At 49.9% G+C, this 22,884-nt stretch overlaps 1 protein-coding gene across 10 annotated transcripts in view; it reads right to left on the bottom strand.

Annotated features, from left to right (window-relative positions):
* Window positions 1–22,884, bottom strand: part of NTRK3 (neurotrophic receptor tyrosine kinase 3) — a 205,885-nt gene that overhangs the window by 158,116 nt on the left and 24,885 nt on the right. For all 10 annotated transcript variants that reach the window (XM_069025897.1, XM_069025898.1, XM_069025904.1 and 7 more), the window contains 2 exons: window positions 14,777–14,851; window positions 13,278–13,349 (listed from right to left, as the gene is read on the bottom strand). In XM_069025897.1, coding sequence (XP_068881998.1) covers window positions 13,278–13,349; window positions 14,777–14,851 — 147 coding nt within the window. The remainder of the gene's footprint in view (window positions 1–13,277; window positions 13,350–14,776; window positions 14,852–22,884) is intronic.

Here is a 22,884-nt window from a genome sequence, read left to right as displayed (position 1 = left end):
TCACCAGGACACATATATTGGTGCCATGGAGGAGTGAGACAGTTTACAGAGGGCCTCAGCCATGGTCTGGCATTACCTACAACCCAATTCTGCTCCTTAAACAACATCCCTGCAACCCCCAGGGCTTTTCTGACACCAGACACAGCAAAACCAGAAAGTCTCCAAGGTTCAACCTTCCTTTGTGCATTTGGACAACAAAACTAAATCCTTTCTCCCATACACAGGTTCTGTCCTGTACCTCGTAAGGCGCAAGTCACACAGCATGTGCCCTGATATAATCATCTCATTCCCCACAAATTATTTCTTGTTCTAGGGCTCAAAATCTGCAATAATTTCCCAAACACAGAGCATCCTGCATCAGAGAGGAGAGAGGAACCATCATGGGTGGCACACAAGAAGAGACCCTGCCACTCCACATGCACACCACTGGTCCTGGAGGTGTGATACTGGAGGAAGGAACTACCAATCCCCCTGTATTTATCAGTTGCAGGACCCTGATTTTCAAATTCACTCTGAAACAGGGCTGAGGGAGGTGTGGAAGGGGCTGCTCTCCTGCACTGTTCTTTAAAAAACAGCATTAAAAAGCAAAAGCTGCAGAGCAAGTGGGAAGGCATTAAGGCACCACACCCTCTGTCACAGGGCTCCCAGAGCCAGTGCCAGCAGCACATCTGACCCACGCCTCTCCTCCCACTGCCTCTGCAGTGCAGCAGCCACGTCCTGCTGCTGCCTTCAACCCAGCCCAGCCTTTATCTTAAAGGCCATCTCCTACCCCATGACACTTCCACACCCTCCAAGTCATCTCTTCTGAGGCATCTCCCAGCTGCACAAAGCTTTGTTCAGAGACAAATCACCCCTCAGAGTTTATTGTTGCTCACAGTTGTGGTTCAGCTCATGGTACAGATGGGAAGGCGTCACCAGATGTGGGTCACACTGTCCCCTGTGCTTCGAGGCAGATCAGATGCAGGGATCTGGCCCTCTGCACTACATTCATCTCGCCCTTGTTGTGTGCAGTCTCCATCGCTCTTCTCCAAAGACATCTGGACTCTCAGAGGACTTGAGCAAAGGTTAAAAGCTGGGTCAGCCCTGCAGTTGCTTTCCCTTTGCCTGCCAGCTTCCCTGCAGGGCAGAGTCCAGCAGCATCCACACAATAGGTCAGTCTTCTGCTCAAGGAAAAGAAAAATCACCTTGCAACAGGCAAGAGCCTTTCCCCATGGCTGCCCTCCTGCAGCCAAGAGGTCCTCAGGGCTGCACTGCCCCCAACCCATCTCTTCTGTCCTAAACTGCAGTAACTCTAGATCCATTAGACTGAAATACTACTCTATACTGGGCTCTCCTCCTGCTTTGGCATGCAGAAATAATACTGGAGATGTGTGCTGGCTGAGGACAACGGTTGCCAGCTGCCAGCTCCAGTGAGGGGCTGGGTTTATCCAACCCTGTTTGCTTCAAACTGCATTGTTCTTCAAGCTGGGAACAGAGAACGACTGGGGAATGCCTCCTGCTCACAGGTTTCCAGTGAACCCAGAGCCAACCTGATCTCCCTGTGTGAGAGAAGAGCTCAGAGCTGTGGCAAGGCACAGCTTGAGGAGATGGCATGGGAAAGAGAGCCATGCCCATGGGGCATTTCCCAGCTTCTCTGAGTGCACTATAATTAGACTTTGATGGTATTAGAGGTTTTTTTCCATCCTTAACGATTCTATGAGCACCAGGCTCCCAGGATCCCGCATGTTTCCCACCACCTCCCCCTTGAATACAGTGAGGCAATAGGGACAGGTGCTCATCAGGAGGTACCACCCCAGCTGGGAGGTCACTCCAAATGCCCAGGCAGACAGTGGGAGAGCTGGACAAGGTCCATGTGAGAGCCTCAATGTCAACACATCAAGCGCAGACGTGCTGGGAAATGTTCTGGTCTTGCCTCTTCCTCCTGAAGAGGGACTGTGAGCTCAGCTGTTAGAGGGCTCCTACACCAAATTTATATTAAAAAAAAATAACTTCAAATATCCCCACCTACTTGGATGCCCAGAAACCAATGAGCCTTGAATAACCTCGAAGGGGTTAGTAAAAAAAAAAAAAAACAAACCCAAAAAAAAAAACGAAACCAAAAACTAACAGCTGGGCCTGAGCCCCTGCTTTCCTGACTCAGGGAGGGGTGCCAGAGGCTGGGATGGACTGGGAGGGTACCAAGAGCTCTGCAGAGCCTCTGAAGAAAGGAAGGGGTATAAATATGAAAGAATATATATATATATATATATATATATATCTCCAGCAATAGCAAAACAACAGGGCGTACGGCAGGCTGAGCTCTCGGCAGACTCTGCTAAATGGTTTCCAATTAATTAACTGATTACATGATAGAACAGAAGGGGATTCAAGTGAGTGCTGTTGACCTTTAAGAATAATTAATATCATCAGGATAGCAAAACTCGTCCAAGAAAAATAATTAGGAAGATTCTAATATTGCCTCCAAAGATTCTAATATTGCCACATCGAAAGGGGTGAGGAAGGTTCTGGTTAATTCAGAGGCGTGGTTCCCAAGTATTTCCTAGCAAACCCCTTTCTCCCTTACACTTGCTTCCACCTGCAGACCTCCCACACACATGTGCTTCTCCCTACCCCAGTCAATCCTCCCTCTCCTCTCTAGATCCATTTTCCCTGTCTCCTCTTCTACACCCCATCCCCCCTCTGCTCTCCATTTCTTCCCTAAAGATGCCTTGCTCCAATCCCTTGTTGGAACCTCCTCTCTCCAGCCTGGTCCCTGTACCTCCCACATCCTCATCCCAGAGTTCCACTCTCTGCCTTCCTGAACCTCAGGAAGAAGCCCTTGTCCCTGCACATGACATCAATCCACTTTTTATCTCCACTCAGCACTGGCATCTTCATAGGCTGACAGAAGGCAAGCGCTATGTGTAATCCCAAAAAAGCCCTTCCCTGCTTTTCCTCAGCAGTCAAATCCATCACAGAGGCTGGTCTGGGAAGCAGATGTAAGAGATGCACAGCAACAGGAGGAAGATGGGAAATGCATGAATGCCTCACCTCCATTACACCTCACCAAGCACATGAATGCTCTCACCTCGCTTGTTTCCCTTGCTTCTCCTTTCCCAGTTTGCTTGGCCCCAATGTCATGCGTGGCAGAGGGGCTGGAAAGCCATTCAGCCAAGCACAAAGTGTAGTGCTGAGCTTCTCAGGGAAGGTAGCCTGAACACACTGGGAGCGAGGTTACATGAGCAGCCAACATTTCTTGCGAGGGAAGTGTGAAAAACCAACCCTGGAATGAAACCCACCTTTGCAGCAAATAAATAAATTTCCTCTGCTGCTTTATTATCATTAAAACTTCTGTGGCTTGACACTTCACTAAATTATAGATAAAAGGAGAAATGGTCTTCCTGGGCTCAGAAAAGCAGGCTGCTGCCAGAACCCTGTGTTTACAGCAGCTAATGAAAAGAAAGCCTGCCATTAGCCTGCAGCACTCGCCCCACCTCGGCAGGGAACAGAGCTACCTGCGCCCCCAGCACTGGGAGCCTGGCAGCAGCAGCTGGGCACCACGGGGGAGCAGAGCTGGGGACAGGCAGGGGCAGTGGGCCGGCACGGGGAGGTGCCCACGGGGGGAACCAAAAGGACCACGCCATCAGCCAGCGGAGATGGCAGCTGCCACCTCCCATGCTGTGCAGAGCCTCCTGGCCGCAGCAGGAGGTGAGGCTGACTTGCTCCAGCTACGCCTCATCAAATGACAAGAAGAACACTCAGCCTGGGAGACAGACAGCACCAAGCAGGAGCTGCCTCCTGCCAGGCTGCTGCCTCCCCCTGGTGTCTGTGGGGTGGGCACGGGGAGCAGGGAGACAGCAGGTGCCTGGGGCACACCTGAGCATGGGCATAGGAGCGCCTCTGCCCAAAAACCTGTCTGCAGCACCTGAGCGCACAGGGAGGAGTCATGCTCTGAGAAGAGGCCTGCCTGCAGCCACACCTGAGCCATGGCATGATGTGCCCCCCTGACAGCCCAAGGCACCTTGGCTGAGGGGGACAGGGAACTGGTGGTGTCTTAATCCAGCCAGAGCCCAGTGAAGCCTGCTTGCTACACTCCACACTTATAACCACCCCAAAAGCAGAAACACGCTTTGCCTTTGACAGTGAACCCTGTCAAAACAAACAGGAATGCCTGCACACAAAAGTTACTTTTTTTGAAGTACGTAATGTATTGAGAAGAATGGGTAAAACGTAACTTTTGCTGGTCACTGTGAGGAATATTTTCAAACGGAAAGACTAATCACCACAAAGCACTGAGTGCTTCAGAGTGCAGCAGGCATTCCTTCATTATTCTGAGACAGCAAATTGCCCACAATTATCAACACGCACAACTGGACACAGCAAACATTTAGCCAAAGCCCACGGATTGCGGTTGCAGCGAGGTTGGATGGCAGATGTCCTAGAGAACTACTCATGTGAGAAAGCCCCAGACAGCAGCCGGGTAGTGGTTTGCAAAACAAATCCATTCACGCTGCAGAGCACAGTCAGTGCCAGGAACCACTGCAGTTCAGGAAGTTAGTATTCACAGAATCTTAGAGTGGTTTAGGTTGGAAGAGAGATCTTATTATAGAGATCATATTTTTCCAAGCCCCCTGCAATGGGCAGGACACTTTCCACTAGGTCGGGTTGCTCAGAGACCCATCCAGCCTGGCCTCGAACACTCCCAGGGATATTGCAGGTATTGCAGCTGTCACACAGGCAGCCGGGCAGGCTGGCTGCACCGCAGGGGAGATGGAAGAATAAAGGCACTGCTGGCAGTGAAACCAGCCTGGGCACCCCAGAGGCAGGCTCACACCCCAAGGCTTGAGCCAGCTTGCAGCCGCAGCCGGGAATGCTCAGGCACTGCTCCCTGAGAGCCAGGCTGGGGCTGGAAGGTGAAGGAGCTTGTTCCAAGAGAAGGCAGAAGAGGCACGGGGCAAACTGCAGGCTGGGCTGGGAGGGCAGGGAAGCCGGGAGGCTTCAGCGCAGGCAGGGAGCTGGGTTAGGAGGCTGCAGGGAGCTGGGTCAGGGGCCAGGAGGCTGCAGGGAGGTGGGTCAGGGACCAGGAGGCTGCGGGGAGCTGGGTCAGGGGCCAAGAGGCTGCGGGGAGCTGGGTCAGGAGGCTGCGGGGAGCTGGGTCAGGAGGCTGCGGGGAGCTGGGTCAGGGACCAGGAGGCTGCGGGGAGCTGGGTCAGGAGGCTGCGGGGAGCTGGGTCAGGGACCAGGAGGCTGCGGGGAGCTGGGCCAGGGACCAGGAGGCTGCGGGGAGCTGGGCCAGGGACCAGGAGGCTGCGGGGAGCTGGGCCAGGGGCCAGGAGGCTGCGGGGAGCTGGGTCAGGGCGGGCAGGAGGAGCCGCCGGCCCTGTCCGTGGTGCTGAAACGCGGCCCCGCGGGGCGCAGGGCACCGGGCACGGCCTCACCCCGCCGGACACCGGCAGAGCCCCCCGGGAAGCAGTCCCGGGAGTGCCCAAGCGTGACTTCAGGCATGCCGGAGGACAGCAGGCATGAAACATGGTCAATCCTCAAGCACTAGCAAGGCTAAAGTCATGGTCACCCCCAGCTCCCCGGGGAGACACACCCCTGGCTGTCACTGGCAGCCCTATAAACACCCCACAGTCTCTTGCATCCGACATAATTAACAGCTTATCCCTTCCCAGATACAAATAAGGGGAGGGGTTGGTGCGAAACTCCACCCTTTGACCAGCATTCTAATAAAATTTTATAATTCCAATAAAACTCACGACTGCCTAACTTATGACATTTAAATTCCTGCCTTGTCACACACTATCATGAATTAATGTCCCATCATTCATGCCCTGTCGTATCTTATTGCTCAAATAGCATATGATCTCAATGTTTCTATATTTCTGCCCTGGTGCTTGTTGCCAATACATCAAAAAGGGAAAAACCAGCCCTGCAATCATACTGTTAGTAAACTAGGACCGTGGAAAGAAAAATCCCAGGAGAGAGAAATTCTGTGGTCACTTAACTTCCACTCATCCTGCCACGACTGTTCATTCCCCCAGCATTTTCAAGCAGGTTTCCATGTCCTCAGATATCCCCCTTCTTCCAAGGAGGGTTCCTCTTCCCTCTGCAGCCCCTCTCACACTGGCACGGACAGGTAAGAAATGCTTTGCACCACAGGGTTTGGGGAGGAAGCAAGGGGGACAGTCAGAAGCTGTTTCTGGAGCACTTCCATGCTGCAGTGATCTCAGAAGCCTAGAAACAAGATCCATTCCTTGACACACCCAAATCTCCAGAAATCAGCTCATTCTGTGCTAGTGGTGGTCTCAGAGGTGCCATGAGGTTTAACCAAGGTACAACTACATCTCATTTTCAGCATCACATCCAAGAGGAATGTTGTGCCTCTCTTTGAGGGGAAGCTCACCACAAGACATCCACCAGGCCATTGTTGCACAGAAAAGACTAGGTCAGAGGCTGACACCCCCAAGCCCACCAACTTGTCTGAAGTTCACATTTTACTCCAATCTTGTAAAAAAAATATATATAAAAAATTTAAAAATAAAATAAGAAAAAAAATCAAATCCAACCAAACAAAAAAATACAAAAACCCACAAACAACAAACCATGCATCACTGTAGGAAGAGCTTCAATTTGAACATAGTCTGAAGACTATGTTTAAAGAGTGGATGGGAAAAAAATGGGAGCTTTACAAAAACCACAGTTGCCCATTTCACATGTCAGTCAAAAGACAATCAAATTTCAGAAAGGGAAATAACTCTCACAATGTAACTGGAAAGATCATCTCAACATTTCAAAGGAAAGAAGGAGAGACAAAACCACAGTAAAATCCCGAGAGCCCAGGTACCAGAGTGGTAGACATTACATAAGAATGCAAGTAGGCAAAACTTATTTGTGACAGAGTGTAACTCATCTCACATTGCAACAGCATCCCACAACTCAAGGCCAGGTTTCATTAGAAATCATACAAGGTGTTATGCCTCAAATAGATCAAATAAAAGCAGAGAAAACAAATGTTATTCCAGATTTTAAGATGGGGAACTGAAGCAGGACAAATCTTGGCACAAAGCATGAAGCGCTTGAGTTGGAAACTCTCTCTCAGGTCCCACTAGACTACATCAGTCACAAACTCACCTCTCCCCCTTCTATCACAGAACAATAAACCCTCCCCACAGCCAAGCAAGGCAGCCTGCAGCCAGGAGTTAGTTACCCAGCCCTGTGAATGCAGGTCAAATGATTTCAACCCAGCCTGAAGGAAAGCCAGAGTCCTGCAGGGAACTGGTCTCTCTCCTCTGGCCTCGTGCACAATGGCTGGTAAAACGCAGGACCCACCTCTGCCACTGCAGCAAAAGGAGTAGCTGCAGTCAACTGCTTATCAGTCACCTGCGGCAGTAAACTGGGAATAAACATGCCATCAAGGCCCTGCTGCCGATTAGCATATCAGCAAGGACCTGCACTACACTGGCATCCAGGGGACAAAGCAGATGGGGAGCAGAACAGGAAAGTTTATGGAAGCAGAGGGGATGTTACAGCTGTTTATTCTAGTGGCTGTGCTACAAGCATGGCCAGAATTTCATAGGACTAGAAACATATGGGGGGAAATGGCTCCCTGAGTAAATCACAGCAATTTGATCTTGGAAGGGGCTGGAGCAGGAACATCCTTGGAGTACAAATGGGAACCAAAAAGTACCCAAGCTGCTGCCTGCTTAGGGATAGTAAAGGGATATTCACCTAATAGAACTTAAAGGCTGTTTAAAGCTTTCTCATGCTTTTCTTATTTTGCCTGTATTCACGGAGAAATTTGGCTCCTGTTTAGGAAAAGCAAAACAAAACACATTAAACTATCAAAGAGGTGGTTTAGGCAAACGCATTTTACTCCACCTTCCCAGTGAACTACGAGCTCACACGCTGCCCTGCGCTGATGCACACGGCCTCGTGAGGCTGCATTGACTCAGGAGCACGGAGAGAAATCAAGAGCAATTAACAAACAACAGGTTTGGGTTAGGAGTCTGTCAGGATGGGTAACCCAGCAGTGCAGTGGTGAAAGGACAAAGCAGGAAGAAACCATGGAGAAGGAGGAGTAAGGGTAGCTGGAGATCCAGAATCAAGGGGAGGGATGCAGGCAGGCACAGGGCCTGGAGCTGGTTATGGAACTGAGCAAAAGAGAGAGAGTTAAATCCTGATTCACATCTAAGAATAGCTCTTTCAGGGCAAGACAATAGATTATTAACCACAGAGCAGGGGAAAGTGATCCTCAAGGCATGACTGAGAGGAAACAGTGTTCCACTTGGAATAATTCAGAATCTGATACTTTGTTTATTTCTTTATTTAGTTTGAGCTCTCGGTCAAGCTCCCAGACTCACAGAGCAAAGAAAGTGAAGCTTGCCAGCCTTGGAAGAGGGTTGCCTGCAGGCCCCAGTTTCTACGAGTGCTACAAGTCCTGTCCTGACACAGCACTGAAGAGGGCAGAGGGCAACTCACCAACTTCGTACTCCCTCAGCACCTGCAATTTGCAGGGGATGCAGCCCAGTATCTTTCCTATCAAAGCCTAAACCCATAACATATCTCTGGGAATCCTCATGTCAAAGCTACAAACTACATTCAATACCAAGTCACCGGTTCATTTGACACCACACCAGTGCCTGGAACCAAACCAGGACACTGAAGCCAACCCCATCAGAAAACATCACAACCTACAAAGGACATTCTAGGAAGCTCCAGATTAATCACAGCTCAGATTTGCCTGGGAAAACAAATCCACGGCTCACCCAGCTCAGTCTTTCAACAGGCAAAGTGGGCCCCTGCAGCATTCCTGCCAGCACGTTTCAGTTCTTCCTCAATCCTCATTGTAGGGAAGAAGAACGTGATCACACGGATAAAAGTGCCTGACCACACCATACTCAAAGAACAATTACACTCAGCACAAACCAGCCCAGGGTCTCCATCTTTAAGGCCTTTGGGTGAAGGCTGGAAGGGAAAGTTTGATCTTCAACCCTGTCCTTGCTCTGGCAGGCAGCACTGAGAGAGTGCTCTTTGATAGAAGCTGTGTCTGGGCTGGCCCACAAACTAATTTAGAGCATGTAAACCTCCAGAAGACAGTTTAAGAAGAGCCTCTGATGCAGACAGAAATGGCAATTATTAATTTTCTAAATAGAAATCTGACTACTTAAGCCTTATTTAAAAGCATGCCTGTCTCTGTAATTACACAACCTTAATTTGTTTTCTTTACTACACAATAAATAAGGTGTGTACAATTACCCTCTGCAAATACAAGGCAGTGCCTCCTGACTGGCTGGTTGGGTACACAGCGGGCCAGGAAAACATTTAGAGGGAATCACAGCCTCTTAAGTACCTGCTCCCAATAAAGGGTGACTCAGGCACTGCAAATAGCAACTTGTCTGGCTGCAGGCACAGCTCTACTGTCCCACAGCCAGGGAAGGACCTGTCCTCCCTCTGTGCACCAGTCTGGGGCACTGTGAAGCTCATCCCCTGTGGACTTCCCAGTGACTAATGAGGAACATGTTAATGCTGAATTCTTCCCCGCAAGGCACTACAACAACTTCTCTTTACTCTGCCTGGTTTCATGATAACCTCCCGACTTGTAACCCTCTATCAAGTTCAGATAAATTGGCCAAAGACTCCCAGTGTCATTAGGAGGACAGAGAGAGAGAGAGCATGCCAGGCTCTTTCCCCAGTAAGCTGTGCTAAACACAGCAACATAGTGAAGATGTATTCAGATGGTTTATACGCCTCAAATTTAGGAACCATACCACCCTAGGGTTTTCTCATACAGCCTCAAGCCACAGACTAAGGTTTTCTGTCAACACAAACATTTCCTCTTTCAGCTGCACCACCTGTTAACACCAACATCCAGAAGCCTTGGCTACAAGGGCTCCATCTGCCACAGCCTAGACCTGTTGGTCCTCACATCCAGTGCATGAGATTGTCCAGAGCCATCCCTGTAATAGCCAAAGATGCACAGAAACTGGCCCAGGAACCCACCAGTGCAACTTCTCCCAGGGAGATGATCTCAAGTAAGGGCACAAAATGACACTGGAAGATGTCCAGTTTAGATCAGACACACATCCACTCCTAGTTAGCACCCAGCCAGTGTTCATTTTAGAAGGACTCAACTGTCTCACCCCAGCCACCAGCAGAAGAGGTGGATCCACGTTGCAAAATTCACTGTTACATTTTGGATTGTCTCTGTAGCAGTGATAGACTTCACATCACCAATGATCAGACAAACCACAGGGCCCTAGTTGTCCTCATTCAAGGAGAAGGAAGAGGAAACCAGAGCTATTTCTAGATTCACACCTCTGGCTCACAGTCACCCACCACTCCTCCACTGATTAGGTTGGCCTCAAGCCCCTTGCACTTAATACAGCTAATTTCAAACCTTATAAGGGCAGGCACGACCCTGCCAGGCAGCACTTTGGAGCCCTCTGAGGTCTACCACTTGAGCAGCTGAATGCTGAAAATCCCCTTCATGGGTTTCCCACCTTTCCTCCCTGACTGTGTGATGGGGAAGGGGGAAAAAAACCAAGCCAAGCTTCATCCAAACCCTCACAAACCTGAGCTCTTGCAATTAGAGCTGGGATAAGTGATCTGCTTGTGATTGCACAGCTGGGGTCTGAAGACAGATGCGTGCACGGAGGAAGGGCCAGGAATAGATGTTACTTGGAGAAGGCAGAGCTATCTGGCCCATTTGAAAGGAGGAAACCTTGATGAAAGGCACTGGGAAAATTCTCAGTTCAGCAGGAATTTCAATTTAACCCAGGTTGGGAAGGGAGGTGTGTGTGAGGTGGAAATAAGTTTTTGAGACCTCAGAACTTGTACACAAGCTTCAAGTGAAAAAAAAAAACAAAAAAAACAAAAAAAAACGCTCAGACCCAGCTTGTAACACCCTACAAAGGTCCAGCCCAGGGTCCCCACCACCCTGTGCCAACCCTCCCTGGCAGTGACATTTGTCATCTTATTGACTCAGCTTCACCAGCAACCATCCAACCAGCCATCAAAGGAGAAGGGAAACCAGAGCAGCAGCAAAGATGCATAGCAGTAACTCAACAAGCCTTAAGCTCCATCCCGTGGTCCCAGCCCTGCATGCAGCCGCACCACGAGGGGATTGGGACAGTATCCTTCACTCCCACCCACTACTGTACCTGGCTACAGCAGCCCAAGACTTACAGCAGAGTGACATTTCCATTAATCCTTTTATCCCTGGCTCCTACGTGCAGAGGCTGCAGAAAATGTCAGGCCTTCGAGCTGAGCTCCCAGGGAGGCAGCGGCTGCACAGCAGCCAAGGAGGTGCCTTGATGTGCTGGCAAAGTGCTGAGGCCACGGAGGGGATCCCGGGTGGCACCAGGCTCCTGCCAGGCTGTGTAGGGCCTCAGGAGCCACTCTGGCTGCCAGAGAGCAGTGGCACCATGGTCTGAGAGCCTTTGGGAAGCACCAGGTCTCCATCCTTGGCTGTCCAGTATCCCCCACGGGGAACATCCACCTTGCAAACATCCACACTGCCAAGTCCCAGGAACAGCATCAAAACTCACTGGCAAACACCGACCAAATAATGTACTTACTCGCCTCGAGCTCCAAAAGGCAAGGAAAGAAAGATGTGAAGAACGTGATCAATCTTATATGGCCCAAGCAGTAAACAAACACATATTTCATCACCACGTACCAATCCTAACTCTTGACAGGAGATGGATGTGGAGTTTTTTTCCACTCACAAAAGTAATTCCAAAAGACAAAAACAAACACTTGAGGGAAAAGCAGCAACAATTGCCTGTGTACACATTAATGGCACATTCAGCCTCAAAGCAAGTTGACATGGCCTTCTAAACTCCTACGACACCCAAACTAATTTCATCAGGAATCAAATGTTATTCATTTTATCTGCTAGATACATAAACAGCAACTGCACAATTGACAAACAACCCTCCAAAAAAAAAAAAAAGAATCAATCGAGAACGGTACAGAGAGAACGATTCCGCTTCCCAGGAATAAACAACTACACAAAACACAAAACAAATGCTACAAATCAAAATAACAAAGAGCAGAAATCAGGAACATCCCAGTGGTCAGCATTAACGAAGGTTTATTATGAAAATATGCAATTCTTTAAGCTCAAAAAGGCTCAGTACATGTTCACAATGCCCTCAACTATTCATGCCCCTTGGTACTGCAGATCTTCTATTTAGCAAGTACTTTACTGTCACTTAGCAACTGTAAATGGTTTTCCAAAAAGGAAGCTTTTGGGGTTTTTCAGTTCACATCATCTCTGAGCAAACATCAAAAGACAAATCTATCCTGCTCTGCAGGTCGCATCCGTCTCCTTGCCCCAGGAACGAGTCTGTATCGATGGCCCAACGCACCCACACTCAAATGGATGCACTTTTTCACGGAAGAATCCACTAGCACCGCTTTCCAAAAAGAAGGGATAAACACAGTCTCCCCTTCAGCCCGTCAGCTCGTGCCTGAGGCCGGAGCCTCTCACCAACCCATTTTCATCTTTTATACCTACAGGGGAGTAGAGAGGGGTTTGATCTTGGACACAGTCTCTTGGACAAAATATTTCGAGCCCACGGAGCACCTTGCACAGTGCCCTGAAATTCAGGCTTTGTTTTGTCACCTTGGGAAAAGTAAATACACATCTAGAAAAGAAACCAGTGCCCTTGGCCCCAAGGATGTGGAAATTCCCCGTGACACCGCTCCCCAGCTAACAACGCCCCAGCAGCTGGACACTTGTGCAATGTCCCGGGATAACAGGGCTCCAACCTCTCGGGCACAAAACATCCCTACCCCAGGCCCGCTGCAGACACCAGTTTAAGAAGTCAATAATTAGGAGCAGAGCTGGCAGCACCACGCCCCGGGATTTGTGTCAGAAAAGCAGCCTTTGGTTAAGAACTAATGAGCGGGGCAGGCTCTGGCTGTGTGCTGGGGCGGGCGGGCGGGCGGCCGCCCCCAAGCTCCGCAGAAAGGGAAATGTGCAGCAGCCACCAGGCTGCTAATGATGCAGCGCTCGTTAGAGCGGCCGTCAAAGCCAGGGCAGCTCTTGGGAACCCAAACCCCTCAGCTTCCCAGCAGGAGCTCTCCCCGTCCTGCGCTGCCGCCCGTTCCGCTTCCCCGTGCGTTTGCTTTTCCGTCTCCTGCGCTTTCCCACCTCTGCCTCCCTTTCCCCATCAGCATTCCCCTTCCCTCTCCTTGCTGTCCCCTGCAGGCGCTTTTGGGATCCGCCTAAGGAATCACATTTCCATAGGGAGCAGAGGGAACGGGGGACAGCAGGCGCTGGCACTTACATGTAGTGCAGGTGAGGGTTCTTGGCAAAGGCTCGTGGCTGGATGTTTCGTAGTCCTGAGTTCTTGATTGTCCTGCAGAGAGACGCAGAAGGGCAGCAATGCAGTCAAGGCAGACAACTGCTCCAAAGCCCTGCTCAGCACACGAGGTGTGCTGGGAGCCCGCGATTCCACCCCGTTCCCGGGAGGCAAATCTGTCCCCGGGCAGCCTCCACGAGCTACAAGCAAAGAGGGAATCGGGCTTTTCATCTTCATCTGATGTGGTAACACAGCACAGGCTCCGCGCAGAGCGGCTGCGGGGCGAGGCTCTGCTCGCACATCCACCAAGGCTTGCTGGGGTGGCACGGGCTGTCTCCTGCTCCTCTCCTCTCCCTCCATCTCCACAAGTAGCACTGCACAGCAAACCTAACCCCCAGCAAAGTCATCTCCCATCTTCATCCGCAAGAGGAAGCCCTGCTGCTTGCAGCTCTAAAAATGAAGGGTATTTTCCATAGGGAATTATGGATCTTGAAGGGAGAAGAATCCTTTTCACAGCCTGCTTTGGAAAAGCTCTATGATCAGGATTTATCAATATTCTCAAGCACATGGTGTGACTATTGGGGGTGGTCCTGTGCAGGGCCAGGAGTTGAACTCTTGAATCATCTTTGTAGGTCCCTTCCAGCTCAGCATGTTCTGTGATTCTGTGAATGTCTGCTGTCCCTGCTGCTTTGAGAGGTGAGGAGAGAACAGCAGCCAGCCTGCTTAGAAGGGGTTTGTGTGTTAGAGGTACAGCTTGCTGGAATTTGGTTACTGAGTGCTCAGCCCCATACACTTCCTCCAGCCCACATGGGAGCTGTACTTAATGTAGAGCTCCCAGTGAAACACATTATTAGAGTCTCTGATTAGCCCTGAGCAACACTCTGCGTCTCACACACACAGCATCCAGGGTGCTCGCAGATCCAGAGGACGTAGGAGGAGGAATTAAGAGATTGGGTGGCATCCTTGCTTGGCCAGGCTTCCCAGGCACATGGAAAGTTGCTTCAATCTCATGGACCTCAGTTTCCCCTCCATGAGGCACAAAACTGACCTCTGCCCATGCTCAGAGAGCTGTGCAGGGAGATGCAATTCCCTTATTGTGCTGCACCACCATGATGGTAACTGCACTAAATGGGGACCAACAGCCCAGCAATGAAGGATTGGTGGAGACAGCTGGAATTTTACGTTGTGCGGCTGGAATGAGTCAGAGCAACACATAAGCCCAGAACCAGAACAGCAGGGGAGAAGAGAGTTCAGGGCTGATGTGTGTTGACAGAGCTGTCCAGAGCTAGCAATCCTTCTCACAGACCCAGCCAAGACCAAAAAGTGTTTCATCTCCATTTTGTGGAGTCTCATAACAAAACACGGTAGATCCAGCAGCTTAAACTGGCATCATGGAGGCTGCAGAGGGAAGGAAGCCATGGCTCTGCTGGAAGGAAAGGGGTGCCCAGGCCCATTCCCCTCCCCAATGCACAGGACATACTCACAGCCTCTGGAGTCCCGTGTACAGCTCCATGTCAACAGCGTTCAGCGTCTGCAAGTTCTTCCAGTTCTCTATGTGTCTGTGGAGGAGAAGGAAAGGCTCAGCTGTGGCACAACCAGATGGCTGCTGAGCCCATGCCAGGGACAGCACACAGAGGGAGGATGTCACACCCTACCACCCAGCCCCATTCTGTTTTCCCAGCATTTTGGAAAAGTCAAATAACATGGGTTTACCCACAGTTTCAAGTGCAGAACGTGCAACCAAGCCATTGAATATCCTGGACCAAGTCATTGCCCCTGACTGCACACATTAGTGAACGAAGACACGATTGAAATGGGTCATACAAAAAGAGGGAAAGCAAATAAAACCTCTCAACAAAAACTTAGAGCCGAAATGAAAAAAAGTCATATATTTATGCAGTCTCTAACTGGGGTGTATAAACAGGGCCCTAGTCTTTGCTGGCTGGAAGCGCTGCTGGCAGGAGAGTGCCAAGCTTAGTTTGGAAACATTGCCTTTATTACAAATTCCTCAGTCGCCTGGGGCAGTCTGGCAGGTATGTTACAGAGAGCAAAACCAGAAATAGATCTGCCACCACAGGATCGTTTTCAGTAAATATTAGAGGCGGGGGAAGGTGACAGATCCACAGCCCCAGAGAACAGGGTCCCCTGTTATCGGCAGCACAGCAGTGATGCTGGCAGCAGTGTGGCTACCTGGTGGTGGCCACAGGACTCTGCTAAGAGGCTGCAATGCTGCGTGGTGTGAAAGGAGTTCATCTCCCAGGCAATCTATGGCCAGTTCTGGCTTTCTCCAAGATTAAACTCGGACAACCGCCCACCAGAAAGCACAAACTTTTTCAAGAGGGTCTTTGCTGAGAAGCGTGTGGAAGTAGTCTTCTTTAAAAGTCAACTTAGAGGGGGAAAAACATCTGGCAGGTCCCCTCAGACAATATGTGAAAGAAGCCCAACTTTGAAGTCTCTGAACACATGCACCCAAGCTTACATCTGCCTTGATGCAATAGTTGGCTTTGGACTTGACCCTGGAGAAGGGAAACATCTCCAAGCAATGAAAGGTTGGAATGATGAGAAAACACTGAGAACTATCCTGTGATTCTAGGCAAGAAGGTTGCAGGACCCCACGTGGTGGTCCAGAGGGTGAGCAAGCAGAAGAGGGATCTTAGACCACTTCCAGAGCAGCCACAGGGGCCACAAGTTCTCCCTCCAGCATTTGCTCTGCCTTGTGCTTGCACAAGAACAGATGAATAAGTGTGACAGAAGCCCATGGACCTGCTTGAGCCACACCCCAAAAAAAATCCAACTCAGAAAAAGTAAAACACAAAGCCTGGATTGAATCTCCTCATATTTCTCAGCTCTCACCATGCAGATCCAAGTAAAGCAAAGACCCACAAGAGTCACCTCTGCTTTCCACATGTCCCATAATTTGTCTGCATGCCCAGAGGGGTTATTCTAAGGACACAGCACAAGCTCCCAAGTGCTGCTGCATGACAGGGTAAGTCACAGCTCATCCCCAATGCCCTGCTCATCAGCTCAGATCGCCTGTGTCCCAGACACAATGAGAAACAGGACATCGTTGCAGCCGCTTTGTGCTCCCTGCCAATGTGTACAGCTCCTGTGAACATTTCCAGAACAAAACACAGACTGGGAGGAGTCAGTCAGGAGATCCAAGAGCTCAGTGAAACCCTTTGGAGTCAAGGCAGGGCTGCCAGCTCAGGCCCTGGGCAACAAAATTGCAGGACTGAGCAAGGCCAGAAACACAGGTCAAAAACATTTCCCATCTGCAATTCCTACCTAGCAAAGTGAAGGTCCTCCAAGAGAAAGGAAGAACACGGGAAGGAGGAATGGGATGATGTGGGTTTGCCACCAGGGCATGCTGAAGCTCCAGCATCCGAGCAACGACCTTCAGGGAGGGACAGAACAGTCCTGAGCCAGGAGTTATGGAGCAACCACAGCTGGGAAGGAGGCGGCGGCCAGATTGGCTCTTGTTTTATTGATTGAGTTTGCTAAAAAAAGTCAAGGTTATTTTTGACCTGACACTCAAAGCCATGTGGGCAGCATTCTAGAAGAGACAGAAAAAGACCTGAGCTTATTCCCAGTGATGTGCCCAGGCATGAATTTCCTATGATTCAGCACTGGTGTAGGGGGATCTTGGGGCCTCCCCATGGCCAAGCCCCCATCCCACAGTGACATAACACTAGACTGTAAATACAACTCCACAGCCTGTATTCCAGCCTCCCAAACAAAGCCCAAGAACTTCCTGAGCCAGATATGCTTTGGTACATTACTTAACATAGTCATACCACACCCATAAAGAGAGAAACAAGAAAAACAGCAGTGGAACTATACATGCACACACATGTGTAGGATAAACCCCCAACCCAGCAGCTGCTTTATGTAGAGTGCAATGCAGGGGTATACCAATTAGCTGCACAGGTCAGCAAGGTCTTTGAGTCCTTTAAGCTACACAAATACCTCCCTTCTCAGGGATTTGCAGAAATGGCTTTTCCCCTTAGCTCTCTGATTTTTCAACATAGCATGAGTTGCACCCTTGCTCCTAGAAGTGACAAATCAGTCTTGGTTTACAGGCACCTCAAAGATATACCAGGAAAAATATTTTCTTTTGTTCCCTATTGCTTTAGAAAGAATAGTGTAACTTTGCACCGGCTGGGTTCGCCTGAACCCACTTAAAAAAACAAAACAGAAACGCATCTTATTCTGAAAGCTCGAGGAGTCAAGCTGTGATTGCAAAATTGGCAGTGGTTGCACAGGAAAGCAAACCAACCAAGCAGAGAAACTCCACCCCTAAAACTTAAGTCCCTCTCATGTCCTTCAGTATCTCAGCTAGCTCCCCCTCTTTTCCTTCCAGGGTTTTGCTTGCCCTAGAAATCTTATATCCTCCCACTTGCTGCCGAAGACTGAGACCTTCCCTCCTCCTCTGCCTCGGTTCATTAACCTGGCAGGAACACAGGTGCCTGGTTCACACCAAATGCAGCTGTGACAGCTCCCAGCCCTGCCCTGGTCTCCTCAGACAGGCATTGAGGTATGAATTAGAGTCAGTGGACTACAGTTTATTCCTCTCTGCACATCTCTAAGTACATATTTCTGTGGCATTCCTCAGTTATTACTAAGGCAAACTGCTTTTCTGCAAGACCCAAAAGTTTCAAGAGCATTACCATGCTTCACAAATCCTGAGGAGCTCACCATGTGCAGATCCACCTAGACTCATGTCCAACTTCTAATCGAGACCATGTGAGGTGCATCACCTACACAGATAATGTTGCTCACTGATTTTTTGGGTGGAGGATGGAGGGCAGGGCATGTTTGTTTAAATACTCACTTCCTTCTCATATTTCTTGTATGTTAGAAGGGTCCTGCTGGTCCAAGTGTCCCTGCTTGCACTGCAGAGCTGAATTATGCCATGTCTTCTGCAGACCAAGCCAATTCCACCTTGGGGCCCTCCCAACTCAGACTGAAACACTGCATCTCTCATCCCTTACCCAAACATACACACTTGCATTTTACATCCATTTTCTCTTGTGTCAAAACTGTCTTTGCTTAAGCAGCTCTTTTTCTTTCCTGGCACTTCTTCCTCCCTCCTTCACAAGCAGGAGCCAGGCCCACCCAGCTATCATTTACAAGCCACATGATGCCAGCTCTTCTAAGGCAGCACATCTGTACCCGTGAAGCGCAAGGCAAATTGTCTCAAGCGCCCTGAAGAGACACTAACTCACGTCCCAGAAGTGATGCAGATATATTGCTAAGGCAGAGTCCTGGCAGAAAGGTTATTTCACTTCTGATTTCAGACCCAGCACAACTAATGCTCACACTTGGTGACCAGTGCAAGAACCACTGTGATAGACACATAGAAAATGGCTCTCTATTTCTTTATCAGCCTATTTAAGTCCTTTTTCCTTGAGTAAGAGTGACCAGAAACACAGAGTAGACTCCAGGAGATCTCACTTGTGTAACAGCATGAGCAGCTCCCCAGCTACACTGACAAAACCATGAGCTGCAGCCTGAGATCACATTGGTCTTTATCACAGCCCCATCAGCCTGGAGACTTGTGCTTACCCCATTATTAAGCATTGCACCAAGCATTTCTATCCACCAGGTCATTTCCAACAGACACGATTTCCTAGCCAGCAGCAAAAGCCTTGTTACACCCACATTTATATTCACCCCACTTGGCATTGCAGAGCATCTCTTGGGTTTGTTCTGCAGCTCTTCCTGTTGGCCACCCTCAACTCACTTTGAGCTCCAGCAGCAAAGCCCGTGAGCACATTCCTGCCCCTTGTGCCAGCATCCTCAACAAAAGCATGAGCCAACATCGCCTCCGAGGAGCCTCAGCAGTTCTCATCGTTCAACACCTCCCACCACCACTTCACCTAGCACACCTGGGCCATACAGTGTCTTCTCCAGAAAAACAAGCCACTTGTGATGTAATGCAGCATCATATTAACCTCTCATCACAAAGTCATCCCTTTGCTGGGGAAATCAGCTGCCTTTCCAAAGGACTGCATAGGCTTAGCCTGACAAAAGCCAACCTTAGGAGCCCAACCCTGTGCCACATCTTGGTCTCTATGTACCCACAGACCTGCCTTTACAACTTGTTGAAAGCCTTGTAGGCCACTGCAGTCAGACCAGTGGTCAATCCCCAGCTCTGTGCTGCGTCCCAGTTAAGAGCAAACCCGTGAAGCCCTGTTTGTCAGCCCAGCAGCTCACAAGCATCACATCCCGCTCACAGATCCCGTGTGGAGCCAGCAAGGCAGCCAGCTATCTTTGCCCCTGCATCACACAGACAGAGGTCAGCGACCTTGCTGACCATAAAGTCACCAGCCCACAGGGTTTAGGTATCAGCAAGTCTTGAGAAGTGCCAGGACCTTGCCCTGCTTGCTGGAAGGGGTCTGGTAGCCAACAAACCCGTGGGAACAGCGATTCCTTTCATTCCCAGAAGGAATGCCTGTGTCTGACAAAAAGATGATAGGCTGGTGTCATCTTCTTGAGACTGCACAGCTTCACATGCTCCCCTTGCAGCCCAGGGCCAATGCAGCAAGGGAGACTGGAATATCCACTGGGATTCAAACACAGCCAGGCTTGTTTCATCCCACATGCACAAGGCAGAGGTGAAGAAACAGCCTCATGACAATTTACCAAGCGATTAACTTGAGGCTGCTTAATGTGTCTGGCCTTCCTTCACCCTCCTCACACGACAAGGATAACATTTGTCTAATCTCTCTCAGCTTTCCAAGCATTGTGGTCAATAGCTAAAAAAGGCACCCAACAAGCACCAAGCATTACACAGCGTGTGTACACGTGCTCCCCAAATCTGTGTCCATCCCAAACCGGAGGGAAGAGACTTTTCCCAAGGATGCCATCAGCTCCAATCAGTGCCCAAGCAGATGACACGTCCCTGCTGTGCAAGTGCCACCACTCGTGTCTGGATGCTGGGCAGTGAGTGAGCTGCATGCCAGCAATTAGGCAGCACCCCAACATACCCACAGTTGTGTTATATATATATATATACACACACACAGAGGGAAGGCAAGCAGAACATTTACCTCCTCTCTCTTGTAGTGCAACAGGAAAATTGATTCGTCACCCAGGCATATTAAACCTCACAATCCAGACAGACACATTAGCTTTCAATTACCTGATATGTTTAGCATTATAAACAAACCTCCTGGCACGCCAGCTCCAGACCATGCAAATGTGAATTTGATTGCAGCGGGAATAAAGGAAAGACATCTCTGAACCCTTGGCCAGTAAGTCCTGCCTCCTCCAAGCAGAGGTGCTGCAGATGTTGTTGGGAAGCCCTGAAAGTTGATGCAGGGCCCATACAAACCCAGGGATAAGCACAGCCCTTGTGGCTACTGCCAGCTCCTTCTATCCATCCGTCACACCCTACATGAAGCTGAGGAAGCCATAAAGGAATCAAGTACCTTTCACAGTATTATGAGGCACTCATCATGTAATTTAATGACTAAAGGCACAAAGGACTTGATTCCCTCAATATGAAATTTATAAAAGTGAATTGGTAACAGAAACTTAAAGGCAAGTGCAGCTGAATAAAGACTTACAAGGACAACATTTTCCCCGTTTAAAGCACAGTCTTCCCCTTCCCAAAAAGCATAGAAAAATCACCCAGCAGTGGATCATTAAGGATAATTTGAGGGAAAAGGAGGGTAGAGAAAGCAAATCCAGCTTTGCAGAAACAATTACGAGCATAACCCCACAGTGTAATTGTGATTCGTCAAGGTAACGATCATAAAACACCACTGCAACACAGCTCCCGCTGCGCCGCTCTGCTCCTCCTGCCAAGGTCGTGTCGGGGTACGTGGGTGCTGCAGAGAGTGTGACAGGGATGCACTCAGCCCCCATCCCATGGGCCTGGCCACATCCCACCCAGCCATCCAAAGCAGACCCTTCCAGAAAGGAGACCCTTCCTGAGCAAAGGAGAAAGTTCCCAATCCCCAGCTGAGGAAGGTGTGGGAACAGTACAGCTCCCCACAAGCCGCTGCACAGTGGCATCTCGACAGCCCTCTGGAGAAACCCGACTGCTAGACACAAGCAAGTCACAGGACACAAGGAATTTAGAGAGGACTCCCTCACAGAACACTTTTCAGATGAGTCCAGATAAGTTTCGTGTTCACCCCAACAGCATCTGCCTGGCCCCAGGCTGGCCAGGAGCATCCACAGGGTGCAGAAGAGCTGCTACAGCTGCACTGTCTAACAAGATTGTCATACAGACACCCTCCCATGGAAGATGCCCCGAGAAACAGCTTTAAGCTATGATGAACATGTTTGGTTTCTTTTCCCAGGCTCTGCACTTATTCCATCCTGCATGGCACCCATAAGGACACACGTGAGTTGGATATCAGAAACAGGCAGCAGTGCCAGCACCACCAGAACCTCATCCTTTGCTTTTGTCCCCAGGGCAGGAGATCCTCTCAGGGTGCACTGTGCTCCAAGTTTGTGCTCCAGTTTCATTCTGTGATCTCCTCAAGCCTCTGCATCCCCCACCAGCTTTGGAGGATGACTTATGGAGCAGAGAGCATTCCTTTCAGGGACAGTGTGTCAGTGTTACTAGAGGACAGCAGGCTGCCTGGACGCAGCATGGACAGATGGCCACAGCACACACGAAGCAGTATGTTCCTGTTATCACACACTGCATCCAAAGTTTTTCAGTGTAGGGAATTGTTCCCAGGCACGTACTTTCAGAAAGGAAGAAATAGGTGTAAAGTAGGATAGCAGAGCTGAAGAAGTGTTGTGGGCAGCAGTACAGCTGCCACCGCAACAAATACCTGCCCTAATATTCCATCACTATTACTCAGCTAGTCCTGGGAGGGAGCAGCCCTGGGGTCCCAAGCAAGGACTGAGGTGTCCAAAATCATTCCAGTGCTGAAGAAACCTCATTTGTCAGAGACAAGGAGCAGTGCAAAAGCCTCAGGAGGAAACTCCCAAAGGCTGCAGCACCTCCTGCAGGGAGCAGGGTTGAGGGGACAGTGCCCAAAAAACCCCTCTGTGTAGGGGCTGGGCTCATGGCTCAGAGCCAGCTCCCTACCTGCCACCTTGGCACTTCTCAGCTCCTGCAGGCTCTCTCCCTAACTCTCTTATTTATTCCCTACAACTATCTGACCCCTGCACAGTCCCAAACACGATCCAGAGTGAGAAAGCATGAAATAGGATGAGCAGTTTTGTCCTGCAGACATGGATATAAATACACAAACACAGACACCTTGGGTGAATCATCAGTAAAAGTGAGAGTTCACTCCCCACCTGCAGCATCAGCCAAAGCTCACTCCCCTTTTCCTCTGAGTGGCAAAACCAATTATATTTCCCCAAAAGGCCATTTCTTTCATTACTCTCTGGCAGGAGAGCCTACAAAGCCAGTCTCCTGTGCCCAGATAGGTGCTTCCCACTGTTGGACGTGGATCTGGGGTACGCAGAGCAGAGACCCCTGGCTCAGGACTGCTAATGTCAACCTGTGTGTGTCTAATCATACCACATCTCCAAAATAGCCATGCAGCTGGCTAGGATGGGAGGGCAACTCAAGGACAGGAGAAAAAACCATTCCCCTGGGAGTTTTACACCACACAAA

The sequence above is a fragment of the Aphelocoma coerulescens genome, chromosome 10 (assembly GCF_041296385.1).
Source record: "Aphelocoma coerulescens isolate FSJ_1873_10779 chromosome 10, UR_Acoe_1.0, whole genome shotgun sequence".
Lineage (NCBI taxonomy): Eukaryota > Metazoa > Chordata > Aves > Passeriformes > Corvidae > Aphelocoma > Aphelocoma coerulescens.
This window is presented reverse-complemented; position numbering and strand designations above follow the sequence as displayed.